Below are 14,540 nucleotides of genomic sequence, written 5' to 3'. Positions count from 1 at the left end.
TGATGCGTGGTGCATAATAATGGAGTTATAAAGAGTTCACGTTATGAATGAGTCTACACTGCATTCTAATACAGGACAGTAACATCCTCAGTTTCCCCACTGAACTCCCAGTGTAACAGTGTGTATTGTTGGTAGGTCAGTCAGATGAAGACGTACCACTGAGAGGGTTCCTGCCCAGCACCAGCACGTTGGGGAGAGGCATCGTCACCAGCTGCTGGAGGGTCTCCTGGAGGAACACATCAAAAATACTTATTATTACAGTACGTTTGAGTTGGGTTAAATGCAGAAGACACCTTTCAGTTGAATACATTCAGTTGTACAACTGACTAGGTATCCCCCTTTCTCTTTCCCTTATTACAGTATGAGTTGTTATTGCAGTATTAGTTACTACAGTATGAGTTGTTACAGCATGAGTTTTTATTAAAGTAAGAGTTGTTACAGTAAGAGTTGATGTTACAGTATGAATTGTTGTTACAGTATGAGTTGTTACAATGTGACTTGTTATTACAGTATTAGTTATTATTGCAGATGTTCACAGGATGTTATACATCCTGAAAAAAGTGTACATATTGTTTTCACCGACCATCAGAATGAGTAGTGATTGCATGAGGAGACGGAGACGCCATCTTTAAAAGGACCACTGCAGAGCCATGCATGAATACCTTTCCCCCTCCTTCCACAATGCCATAGCTAAGCCAGAGAGTTTCAGGGAGGCCACGTACTCCGAAGCGACAGTACAGACAGAGGGATGCCCAGTGGGGATGTTATATAAAGAGTATCAATTTGTAAACCAATAGACAAAGCAAGGGTCTCGTGTGGCATCGTTTGAAGATGTCACCCGTCCTGTGTGTGTGTGTGTGTTGAATGTGCGCTTGGCTATCATGTGACAACAGTGACCATGGTCTTTGTGTAAGTTGTAAGTCTCAAATCCCCCTTTCACTACAAGGTTTTTTATACGTCCATCATAAAAACAGGATGCGCATCAAAACGCACACTTTAAAGCTCACACACAAGAAGGCACATACAGAAACCAGGCACAAACTGCCACACCATCAGGGAAACCTTGTCATCAGCTGACTAGTAAAGCTGCTTATGCCCTGCTCCTCCTAGTTCAGTACACCACCATGCTGCTGCTGGTACTCTGACAGACAGGCAGTCATGCTGACTGATTGATTCTCCACGGTCTTCATCTATTATGTCAAAAGCCAAGTACTCACTAAACGAGGGAGAACTGTCATTAAACAGCTTTAAATATTGATTCAGTAATTTAGAAGTCTGTTGGACTGGTATGAGACTAGTGGGCAATGCTGGTTTCACCCACTGCTCTAGGGCCTGTGTCTAATCTCTAACAGACTGCCGGACTGACTGGCTGTTTGGAACAGAACCAAGGCCTTTGATAATGACCTTGCTTACTGTGTGTGGATAGCAATTTAAGCCTGTGTTGGGCCTTGGGCCAAAGAACTCTACCCCAAAGTAACCATTAAATGATATGTGGGGCGGTGGTCTGACATCTGTCCAGCTCACATTACATCCGGAGAGCTTGGGTTGGTGCATCTGTGTCTAATGATTAAACTAACCCCAAGATAATGGACTAGGGCCTATATCAGAGAACACGCCCGAAATATGTTCAATGTTGAAATATTTCTCCAACTACCTGTCATAACATTTAGAAACATAGATCTAGTGAATCTTAATTTGAGTCCTCTTCTGAGACTTCTGTGGTCAAATTGAAATAGTCGTTTTTCAAGTATAAAGGACGAGGGCAATAATCTTCAATATTTAATGTCCACTGAGGCAAACTCCACATAGACATTTTAAACAGGGTTACATGGGGCCTATGTACTTTTCTCTTTGATGCAATGAAAAAGAAGCATATTATTATTTAACATGAGATTTTGGAAAACCACATATTGATGTCATTACCTCATGGTGAAGGATAATAAACCCTTTTAATTTGGGCTTTTTATTGCCAGAAGGTACACAATGTTTTTGTAATACATTGCTACCACTGGTGTCAAAGCAAAAGAGGGGAAATGATTATGTCTACTGGTCATATCAGGCTGTTAATACTGGAGGTCGACCGATTAATCGGAATGGCCGATTAATTAGGACCGATTTCAAGTTTTCATAACAATCGGTATTTTTGGCCACCGATTTGCAGATTTAAAAAAACAAAAACATTTTTACATCTTTATTTAACTAGGCAAGTCAGATTAAGAACACATTCTTATTTTCAATGACAGCCTAGGAACGGGGGTTAACTGCCTTGTTCAGGGGGGATTCGGGGATTCGTTTTTGCAACCTTCCGGTTACTAGTCCAACGCTCTAACCACCTGCCTTACATTGCACTCCATGAGGAGCCTGCATTGCAGGCTGACTACCTGTTACGCGAGGGCAGCAAGAAGCCAAGGTAAGTTGCTAGCTAGCATTAAACTTATCTTATAAAAAACTATCAATCTTAACATAATCACTAGTTAACTACACATGGTTGATGATATTACTAGTTTATCTAGCGTGTCCTGCATTGCATATAATCAATGCGGTGCCTGTTAATTTCTCATCGAATCACAGCCTACTTGGCCAAACGGGTGTTGATTTAACAAGCAGTATTGTTGTAATTGTCATTATTACAAATAAATAAATAAATTGGCTGATTAATCGGTATCGGCTTTTTTTGGTCCTCCAATAATCGGTATCGGTGTTGAAAAATCATAATCGGTCGACCTCTAGTTAATACGCTTGTCTCTGTTGAGAGAGATTTACGGTTGTAGACCTTCATATGACGTGAATGACATGACAGGAGGAAAAACAGACACGCATGGACAAAAAACGGATGATGCCTGTCACACTAGCCCAGGGACAGGATGTCAGAGTGTTCTCAAGGTCATTCGTTTCCTGGGGTTACACAAAGAGAATTTACATGGTTGCCATGGTTTTATGTGTCAGTCAGGATAAGAGCGTCAGTGTGGACTTGCTGCTGCTCTGCTGTGCTGGTGAAAGGTGGGAGGAGGATTATATGGCTAACCCCACAGGAAGGGAGTACCTTCACATTTGTCCATGCTTCCAGAATACAATAGATTGAGTAGAATAGCATGTGATTTCTCATCATTAAACACTATCCCACCTAAATGCATTTTAAAGTGAGAAACACCGAACACCCATGTGGCCTAAGGTGCTGACTGCTGAGTCAGACCCCAAGACAGCAACTGTGGCCTTGGGTAGTTAGGAACCCACAGAGGGACAAATACAAACACTCTTATTTCTCGACTATACCCAACACCTGTCCCTTTTCTAGCTCCTGCCTCCCCCTCACTGACACACACACACACACACACACACACACACACACACACACACACACACACACACACACACACACACACACACACACACACACACACACACACACACACACACACACACACACACACACACACACACACACACGTCTCTCTCGGCAGGCACGTTTGCAGTACGAGCACATAGCACAGTCAGGCACTGCGTCAAAAGCCTGAGTAATCGTTACCCAGTCTACCCACAGCACATGCTCTCAATGTCACCCTCTATTTGGGTTAAGAATCTCCTATTTCATGGAGGGAAAACACAGGGAATGGAAAGCCTCAGATTCAAGATATAGGATATCAAGCATATTCTTGTTTGATGGATCATGAAAATGTGAATTTCATGCACATCTCACAATCTTTAAATCCCCTGTCTGCTTGAAGTGGGGGGTTGAATTCTATGTAAAGGAGAAGGGGGAGGCGTGTACAGATTGGCCAATGATAAACTCCATGATGTTTCATTATGGATGCTTGACTAGGCAAAGCAAACAAACAGCCTAGAGCTAACTGCTGAATCACAGAGCCCGAATCAATGCTAAAACCCGGTTTTCATATTAAAATAAGTGTTTGTGTGTTAAAATATGGAGGTTGGATTAGCCCATGCTAACAGGAGTTTACAGCCCATCTCTCATGCATAAAACATAAAACAGTCAGGAATGGGAATCACACTGTGGGGTGTTAATGTTGATCTGGTATAATGACAATGGTGTGGCAGAAATACTGCAGCGCTTTGAAATGGAAAAGCCTCCCTATCATCCAGAGTGGCAGATTGCCAGGCAATATTCATGGTGAGAAAATAGTCAATCTGTAAAACAGTTCAGCAGATGTGTCAGTGGAGAGAGAGAGGTGAATAGATTACACTTCCTGTTCACACGGTCTACTCCTGAATTATTGATCAGCTCCGAGTTCATTGTGCTTCAAAACTGTGTCACGTTACAATCAGAGGTCTGTTACTGGAGTTTCAGTTCTCGAGTACCATGTTGCTCAGACCAAACCTGTCAGACTTCTGGCGCCGACAGAGATGGCCGCCTCGCTTCGTGTTCCTAGAAAACTATGCAGTATTTTTTTTTTTATGTGTTATTTCTTACATTGTTACCCCAGGTAATCTTAGGTTTTACTACATACAGTCGGGAGGAACTATTGGATACAAGAGCAACGTCAACTCACCAACATTACGACCAGAAATACGACTTTCCCGAAGCGGATCCTCTGTTTGGCCCACCACCCAGGACAATGGATCAGATCCCAGCCGGCGACCCAAAACAACGACGCCGTAGAAGAAGGGGCAGACGGAGCCGTCTTCTGGTCAGGCTCCGTTGACGGGCACGGGCACACCGCTCCCGAGCATACTACTCGCCAATGTCCAGTCTCTTGACAACAAGGTAGACGAAATCCGAGCAAGGGTAGCATTCCAGAGAGACATCAGAGACTGTAACGTTCTTTGTTTCACGGAAACATAGCTCACTCGAGACACGCTATCTGAGTCGGTACAGCCACCTGGTTTCGTCACGCATCGCGCCGACAGAAACAAGCATCTCTCTGGTAAGAAGAAGGGCGGGGGTGTATGCCTTATGATTAACGAGACGTGGTGTGATCATAACAATATACAGGAACTCAAGTCCTTTTGTTCACCTGACTTAGAATTCCTCACAATCGAATGCCGACCGCATTATCTACCAAGAGAATTCTCTTCGATCATAATCGCAGTCGTGTACATCCCCCCCAAGCAGACACATTGACGGCCCTGAAAGAACTTCATTGGACTCTATGTAAACTGGAAACCACATATCCTGAGGCTGCATTTATTGTAGCCGGGGATTTTAACAAGGCTAATCTGAAAGCAAGGCTCCCCAAATTCTATCAGCATATCGATTGTGCTACCAGGGCTGGTAAAACCCTGGACCACTGTTATTCTAACTTCCGCGACGCATATAAAGCCCTCCCCCGCCCTCCCTTCAGAAAAACTGACCACGACTCTATTTTGTTGCTCCCAGCCTATAGACAGAAACTAAAACAGGAAGCTCCCGCCCTCAGGTCTGTTCAATGCTGGTCCGACCAATCGGATTCCACGCTTCAAGATTGCTTCGATCACGTGGACTGGGATATGTTCCGCATTGTGGCGAACAACAACATTGACGAATACGCTGATTCGGTGTGCGAGTTCATTAACAAGTGCATCGGTGATGTTGTACCCACAGCATCTATTAAAACATTCCCCAACCAGAAACCGTGGATTGATGGCAGCATTCGAGCAAAACTGAACACGCGAACCACTGCTTTTAATCAGGGCAAGGTGACCGGAAACATGACCAAATACAAACAGTGTAGCGATTCCCTCCGCAAGGCAATCAAACAAGCTAAGCGTCAGTACAGAGACAAAGTGGAGTCGCAATTCAATGGCTCAGACACGAGAGGTATGCGGCAGGGTCTACAGTCTATCACCGACTACAAAAGAAAAACCAGCCCCGTCGCGGATCACGATGCCTTGCTCCCAGACAGACTGAACAACTTTTTTGCTCACTTTGAGGACAATACAGTACCACTGACACGGTCTGCTACCAAAACCTGCGGGCTCTCCTTCACTGTAGCCAACGTGAGTAAAACATTTAAACGTGTTAACCCTCGCAAGGCAGCAGGCCCAGACGGCATCCCCGGCCGCGTCCTCAGAGCATGCGCAGACCAGCTGTCTGGTGTGTTTACAGACATATTCAATCAATCCTTATCCTAGTCTGCTGTCCCCACATGCTTCAAGAGGGCCACCATTGTTCCTGTTCCCAAGAAAGCTAAGGTAACTGAGCTAAATGACTACCGCCCTGTAGCACTCACTTCCGTCATCATGAAGTGCTTTGAGAGACTAGTCAAGGACCATATCACCACCCTACCTGACACCCTAGACCCACTCCAATTTGCTTACCGCCACAATAGGTCCACAGACGACGCAATCGCCATCATACTGCACATTGCCCTAACCCATCTGGACAAGAGGAATACCTATGTAAGAATGCTGTTCATCGATTACAGCTCAGCATTTAACACCATAGTACCCTCCAAACTCGTCATTAAGCTCGAGACCCTGGGTCTCGACCCCGCCCTGTGCAACTGGGTCCTGGACATCCTGATGGGCCGCCCCCAGGTGGTGAGGGTAGGTAACAACATCTCCACCCCGCTGATCCTCAACACTGGGTCCCCACAAGGGTGCGTTCTCAGCCCTCAACTGTACTCCCTGTTCACCCATGACTGCGTGGCCATGCACGCCTCCAACTCAATCATCAAGTTTGCAGACGACACTACAGTGGTAGGCTTGATTACCAACAACGATGAGACAGCCTACAGGGAGGAGGTGAGGGCCCTCGGGAGTGTGGTGTCAGGAAAATAACCTCTCACTCAATGTCAACAAAACAAAGGAGATGATCGTGGACTTCAGGAAACAGCAGAGGGAGCCGCTCCCTATCTACATTGATGGGACAGTAGTGGAGAGGGTGGAGAGTTTTATGTTCCTCGGCGTACACATCACGGACAAACTGAAATGGTCCACCCACACAGACAGCGTGGTGAAGAAGGCGCAGCAGCGCCTATTCAACCTCAGGAGGCTAAAGAAATTCGGCTTGTCACCAAAAACACTCACAAACTTTTACAGATGCACATTCGAGAGCATCCTGTCGGGCTGTATCACCACCTGGTACGGCAGCTGCTCCGCCCATAACCGGAAGGCTCTCCAGAGGGTAGTGAGGTCTGCACAACACATCACCCGGTGCAAACTACCTGCCCTCCAGGACACTTACACCACCCGATGTCACAGGAAGGCCAAAAAGATCATCAAGGACAACAGCCACCCGAGCCACTGCCTGTTCACCCCGCTAACATCCAGAAGGCGAGGTCAGTACAGGTGCATCAAAGCTGGGACCGAGACTGAAAAACAGCTTCTATCTCAAGGCCATCAGACTGTTAAACAGCCATCACTAACATTGAGTGGCTGCTGCCAACATACTGACTCAACTCCACCCACTTTAATAATGGAAAAATGTATGTAATTTATCACTAGCCACTTTATATTATATAATGTTTACTTACCCTACATTACTCATCTCTTATGTATATACTGTACGCTATACCATCTACTGCATCTTGCCATCTGATGTAATTAAATGTATCACTAGCCACTTTAAACAATGCCACTTTATATAATGTTCTCATACCCTACATTGTTCATCTCATATGTATATACTGTACTCTATACCATCTACTGCATCTTGCCTATGCCGTTCGGCCATCACTCATTTATATATTTTTATGTACATATTCGTATTCATTCCTTTACACTTGTGTGTATAAGGTAGTTGTTGTGAAATTGTTAGGTTATATTACTTGTTAGATATTACTGCATGGTCGGAACTAGAAGCACAAGCATTTCGCTACACCTGCATTAACACCTGCTAACCATGTGTATGTGACAAATACATTTGATTTGGATTTGGACTTTCATTCTCTAGTACCATGTTGCTCAGACCAAACTTTCATTCTCTAGTACCATGTTGCTCAGACAAGACCTTCATTCTCTAGTACCATGTTGCTCAGACCAAACCTTCATTCTCTAGTACCATGTTGCTCAGCTCTAACTTTCATTCTCTAGTACCATGTTGCTCAGACCAGACCTTCATTCTCTAGTACCATGTTGCTCAGACCAGACCTTCATTCTCTAGTACCATGTTGCTCAGACCAAACCTTCATTCTCTAGTACCATGTTGCTCAGCTCTAACCTTCATTCTCTAGTACCATGTTGCTCAGACCAAACCTTCATTCTCTAGTACCATGTTGCTCAGACCAAACCTTCATTCTCTAGTACCATGTTGCTCAGCTCTAACTTTCATTCTCTAGTACCATGTTGCTCAGACCAAACCTTCATTCTCTAGTACCATGTTGCTCAGACCAAACCTTCATTCTCTAGTACCATGTTGCTCAGACCAAACCTTCATTCTCTAGTACCATGTTGCTCAGCTCTAACTTTCATTCTCTAGTACCATGTTGCTCAGACCAAACCTTCATTCTCTAGTACCATGTTGCTCAGACCAAACCTTCATTCTCTAGTACCATGTTGCTCAGACCAAACCTTCATGCTCTAGTACCATGTTGCTCAGACCAAACCTTCATTCTCTAGTACCATGTTGCTCAGACCAAACCTTCATTCTCTAGTACCATGTTGCTCAGCTCTAACCTTCATTCTCTAGTACCATGTTGCTCAGACCAGACCTTCATTCTCTAGTACCATGTTGCTCAGCTCTAACCTTCATTCTCTAGTACCATGTTGCTCAGCTCTAACTTTCATTCTCTCGTACCATGTTGCTCAGACCAAACCTTCATTCTCTAGTACCATGTTGCTCAGACCAAACCTTCATTCTCTAGTACCATGTTGCTCAGACCAAACCTTCATTCTCTAGTACCATGTTGCTCAGACCAGACCTTCATTCTCTAGTACCATGTTGCTCAGCTCTAACTTTCATTCTCTAGTACCATGTTGCTCAGACCAAACCTTTATTCTCTAGTACCATGTTGCTCAGACCAAACCTTCATTCTCAAGTACCATGTTGCTCAGACCAAACCTTCATTCTCTAGTACCATGTTGCTCAGACCAAACCTTCATTCTCTAGTACCAGTTGCTCAGCTCAAACAGTGTTTTCACACAGTGCATCAAAACATAACACCATGTTATCGCATAAATAAGTTAACAAAAGCAGTTGCTCAAAACATCCACAATCCTCACTATGCCAGAATGTGAATTCACATGACATGGTATGCTAACTATACTGAAAAAATAAATAAAATGCAACATGCAACAATTTCAAAATAAGCTTTTTGTGAACATTTCTGGGATCTTTTATTTCAGCTCATGAAACATGGGACCAACACTTTACATGTTGCGTTTATATTTTTGTTCAATTTACATTTACATTTTAGTCACATAGCAGATGCTTACATGAGTGATTTAAAGGAGCAATAAGTGTTTAGTGCCTTGCTCAAGGGCACAGACAGAGTTTTCACCTAGTCGGTTTAGAGATTAAAACCAGCAAACTTTTGGTCAGGCAAGGGGTAAGGGAATACCTAGTCAGTTGCAAAACCCAAGCCGGTGTGGGGGACTGCCTTAAATCGATGTCCACGTCATCGGCGCCCAGGGAGCAGTTGTTGTTGGGAGTTAACTGCCTTGCTCAAGAGCAGAAGGGCAGATTTTTTAACCAGCTTGGGGATTCGAACCAGCAACCTCTTGGATACAGGTCCAAAGCTCCTAACTGCTAGGCTACCTGGCCCAACCCCCCCCAACGCTAGGTTACCTGCCCCAACCCCCACACTCTAAGTTACCTACCCCAACACTAGGTTACCTGCCCCAACACTCCCAATGCTAGGTTACCTGCCCCAACGCTAGGTTAGCTGCCCCAACCCCCCCAATGCTAGGCTACCTGCCCCAACCCCCCTAACGCTAGGCTACCTGCCCCAACCCCCCCAACGCTAGGCAACCTGACCCAACACTAGGCAACCTGCCCCAACCCCACCAACGTTAGGTTACCTGCCCCAACGCTAGGCAACCTGCCCCAATCCCCCCAACGTTAAGTTACCTGCCCCAACGCTCTTAACCTCTAGGCTACCTGCCCCGATCCCCCCAACGCTAGGGAACCTGCCTCAACCCCCCCAACGCTAGGCAACCTGCCCCAACCCCCCAACGCTAGGCAACCTGCCCCAACCCCCCAACGCTAGGCAACCTGCCCTAACGCTAGGCAACCTGCCCCAACCCCCTCAACGCTAGGCAACCTGCCCCAACCCCCCAACGCTAGGCAACCTGCCCTAACGCTAGGCTACCTGCCCCAACCCCCCCAACGCTAGGCAACCTGCCCCAACCCTCCCAATGCTTGGCAACCTGCCCCAACCCCCCCAACGCTAGGTTACCTCCCCAACCCCCCCAACGCTAGGCAACCTGCCCCAACCCCCCCAACGCTAGGTAACCTGCCCCAACCCCCTCAACGCTAGGCAACCTGCCCCAACCCCCCCAACGCTAGGCAACCGGCCCCAACCCCCCCAACGCTAGGCTACCTGCCCCAACCCCCCCAACGCTAGGCAACCTGCCCCAACACTAGGCAACCTGCCCCAACCCCACCAACGTTAGGTTACCTGCCCCAACGCTAGGCAACCTGCCCCAATCCCCCCAACGTTAGGTTACCTGCCCCAACGCTCTTAACCTCTAGGCTACCTGCCCCGATCCCCCCAACGCTAGGGAACCTGCCTCAACCCCCCCAACGCTAGGCAACCTGCCCCAACCCCCTCAACGCTAGGCTACCTGCCCCAACCCCCCCAACGCTAGGCAACCTGCCCTAACGCTAGGCTACCTGCCCCAACTCCCCCAACGCTAGGCAACCTGCCCCAACCCCCCCAACGCTAGGCAACCTGCCCCAACCCCCCCAACGCTAGGCAACCTGCCCCAACCCTCCCAATGCTTGGCAACCTGCCCCAACCCCCCCAACGCTAGGTTACATCCCCAACCCCCCCAACGCTAGGTTACCTCCCCAACCCCCCCAACGCTAGGCAACCTGCCCCAACCCCCCCAACGCTAGGTTACCTGCCCAACCCCCCCAACGCTAGGTAACCTACCCCAACCCCCTCAACGCTAGGCAACCTGCCCCAATCCTCCCAACGCTAGGCAACCTGTCCCAATCCTCCCAACGCTAGGCAACCTGCCCCAACCCCCTCAACGCTAGGTAACCTGCCCCAACCCCCTCAACGCTAGGCTACCTGCCCCAACCCCCCAACGCTAGGCAACCTGCCCCAACCCCCTCAACGCTAGGCAACCTGCTCCAACCCCCCCAACGCTAGGCTACCTGCCCCAATCCTCCCAACGCTAGGCAACCTGCCCCAACCCCCACAACGCTAGGTAACCTGCCCCAACGCTAGGTTACCTGCCCCAACCCCCCCAACGCTAGGTTACCTGCCAAACCCCCCCAACGCTAGGTTACCTGCCAAACCCCCCCAACGCTAGGTTACCTGCCCCAACCCCCCCAACGCTAGGTTACCTGCCCCAACCCCCCCAACGCTAGGTTACCTGCCCCAACCCCCCCAACGTTAGGTTACCTGCCCCAACCCCCCCAACGCTAGGTTACCTGCCCCAAACCCCCCAACGTTAGGTTACCTGCCCCAACCCCCCCAACGCTAGGTTACCTGCCCCAAACCCCCCAACGCTAGGTTACCTGCCCCAACCCCCCCAACGTTAGGTTACCTGCCCCAACCCCCCCAACGCTAGGTTACCTGCCCCAAACCCCCCAACGCTAGGTTACCTGCCAAACCCCCCCAACGCTAGGTTACCGGCCCCAACCCCCCCAACGTTAGGTTACCTGCCCCAACCCCCCCAACGCTAGGTTACCTGCCCCAAACCCCCCAACGTTAGGTTACCTGCCCCAACCCCCCCAACGCTAGGTTACCTGCCCCAAACCCCCCAACGCTAGGTTACCTGCCAAACCCCCCAACGCTAGGTTACCTGCCCCAAACCCCCCAACGCTAGGTTACCGGCCAAACCCCCCCAACGCTAGGTTACCTGCCAAACCCCCCAACGCTAGGTTACCTGCCAAACCCGCCTACGCTAGGTTACCTGCCCCAACCCCCCCAACGTTAGGTTACCTGCCCCAACCCCCCCAACGCTAGGTTACCTGCCCCAACCCCCCCAACGCTAGGTTACCTGCCCCAAACCCCCCAACGCTAGGTTACCTGCCAAACCCCCCTAACGCTAGGCTACCAGCCCCAACGCTAGGCTACCTGCCTCAACCCCCCCAACACTAGGCTACCTGCCACAACCCCTCTAACGCTAGGCTACCTGCCCCAACGCTAGGCTACCTGCCCCAACCCCCCCAACGCTAGGCAACCTGCCCCAATCCCCCCAACGCTAGGCAACCTGCCCCAACCCTCCCAATGCTTGGCAACCTGCCCCAACCCCCCCAACGCTAGGTTACATCCCCAACCCCCCCAACGCTAAGTTACCTCCCCAACCCCCCCAACGCTAGGCAACCTGCCCCAACCCCCCCACGCAAGGTTACCTGCCCAACCCCCCCAACGCTAGGTAACCTGCCCCAACCCCCTCAACGCTAGGCAACCTGCCCCAATCCTCCCAACGCTAGGCAACCTGCCCCAATCCTCCCAACGCTAGGCAACCTGCCCCAACCCCCTCAACGCTAGGTAACCTGCCCCAACCCCCTCAACGCTAGGCTACCTGCCCCAACCCCCCCAACGCTAGGCAACCTGCCCCAACCCCCTCAACGCTAGGCAACCTGCTCCAACCCCCCCAACGCTAGGCTACCTGCCCCAATCCTCCCAACGCTAGGCAACCTGCCCCAACCCCCACAACGCTAGGTAACCTGCTCCAACGCTAGGTTACCTGCCCCAACCCCCCCAACGCTAGGTTACCTGCCAAACCCCTCCAACGCTAGGTTACCTGCCAAACCCCCCCAACGCTAGGTTACCTGCCCCAACCCCCCCAACGCTAGGTTACCTGCCCCAATCCCCCCAACGCTAGGTTACCTGCCCCAACCCCCCCAACGCTAGGTTACCTGCCCCAACCCCCCCAACGCTAGGTTACCTGCCCCAAACCCCCCAACGTTAGGTTACCTGCCCCAACCCCCCCAACGCTAGGTTACCTGCCCCAACCCCCCCAACGCTAGGTTACCTGCCCCAACCCCCCCAACGTTAGGTTACCTGCCCCAACCCCCCCAACGCTAGGTTACCTGCCCCAAACCCCCCAACGCTAGGTTACCTGCCAAACCCCCCCAACGCTAGGTTACCTGCCCCAACCCCCCCAACGTTAGGTTACCTGCCCCAACCCCCCCAACGCTAGGTTACCTGCCCCAAACCCCCCAACGTTAGGTTACCTGCCCCAACCCCCCCAACGCTAGGTTACCTGCCCCAAACCCCCCAACGCTAGGTTACCTGCCAAATCCCCCAACGCTAGGTTACCTGCCCCAACCCCCCCAACGTTAGGTTACCTGCCCCAAACACCCCAACGTTAGGTTACCTGCCCCAAACCCCCCAACGCTAGGTTACCTGCCAAACCCCCCCAACGCTAGGTTACCTGCCCCAACCCCCCCAACGTTAGGTTACCTGCCCCAAACACCCCAACGTTAGGTTACCTGCCCCAAACCCCCCAACGTTAGGTTACCTGCCCCAAACCCCCCAACGCTAGGTTACCTGCCAAACCCCCCCAACGCTAGGTTACCTGCCCCAAACCCCCCAACGCTAGGTTACCTGCCCCAAACCCCCCAACGCTAGGTTACCTGCCAAATCCCCCAACGCTAGGTTACCTGCCCCAACCCCCCCAACGTTAGGTTACCTGCCCCAAACCCCCCAACGTTAGGTTACCTGCCCCAAACCCCCCAACGCTAGGTTACCTGCCCCAACCCCCCCAACGCTAGGTTACCTGCCCCAACCCCCCCAACGTTAGGTTACCTGCCCCAACGCTCTTAACCTCTAGGCTACCTGGCTAACTAGGCTATGTTCTTTTTCCTGATAGACTAGGCCCTACTTTCTTTTTAACGTATCTGTGACCAAGAGATGCATATCTGTATTCCCAGTCATGTGAAATCCATAGATTTGCTTATGAGACAGTGTGCTGCTGACACAATAAAACTGCTTGCTGACATCTGTCCTGCTGATATACCTTTCTAATACAGTTGCTGCCATATGCTTTAAGATGCTTACAGACAGGCCGCGCTAAGCAACAAATTGATTTCAATGAGTAGTGCGGCCAAACGCAAGCAGTTTTGCAAGCTCCACGGTTCGTGGTGCCTGCTCCCATGAGCGGCACCGCTAGCTCGGCGCTCGAGGCACCAAAAGATGCATGGTTGACCAATGAGCATTGTTCATCTTGTCAACACAATCAAACAATGTTTTAATGACAACAACCGGACCGCTGGTCTCTGTAGGCAGATTTTCTCATGGTTCAATTGCCATTTAGTGTGGCCCGTCTCTAAGCACTTTTATGCTGATCTACCTACTCCCTTTTCTTCCTCAGCGGGGCTGGACTGGGCTGGGCTGGGCATCAACACAGTGTGCCCTGGCTGTGTGGATCCCCAGCCCCAGGAACCAGCTGTAGGAAGGGATGGAAGGAGAGAGGGAGGGAGGGAGGGGAGGTTCTCTGAGACTGCTGTGTTTCTGTCTCTGTCTAAGCAGCTCACTACC

At 50.0% G+C, this 14,540-nt stretch overlaps 1 protein-coding gene across 6 annotated transcripts in view; it reads right to left on the bottom strand.

Annotated features, from left to right (window-relative positions):
• The window catches only part of LOC106577115 (girdin), a 102,992-nt gene that overhangs the window by 56,913 nt on the left and 31,539 nt on the right, over positions 1 to 14,540 (bottom strand). For all 6 annotated transcript variants that reach the window (XM_045700963.2, XM_045700961.2, XM_045700965.2 and 3 more), the window contains exon 4: positions 157 to 226. In XM_045700963.2, the coding sequence (XP_045556919.2) occupies positions 157 to 226 (70 nt within the window). The remainder of the gene's footprint in view (positions 1 to 156; positions 227 to 14,540) is intronic.

Source organism: Salmo salar, chromosome 18 (genome assembly GCF_965601325.2).
Source record: "Salmo salar chromosome 18, fSalSal1, whole genome shotgun sequence".
Classification (NCBI taxonomy): domain Eukaryota; kingdom Metazoa; phylum Chordata; class Actinopteri; order Salmoniformes; family Salmonidae; genus Salmo; species Salmo salar.
The sequence above is the reverse complement of the archived record's forward strand: the minus strand, read 5'-3'. Positions and strand labels throughout refer to the sequence as shown.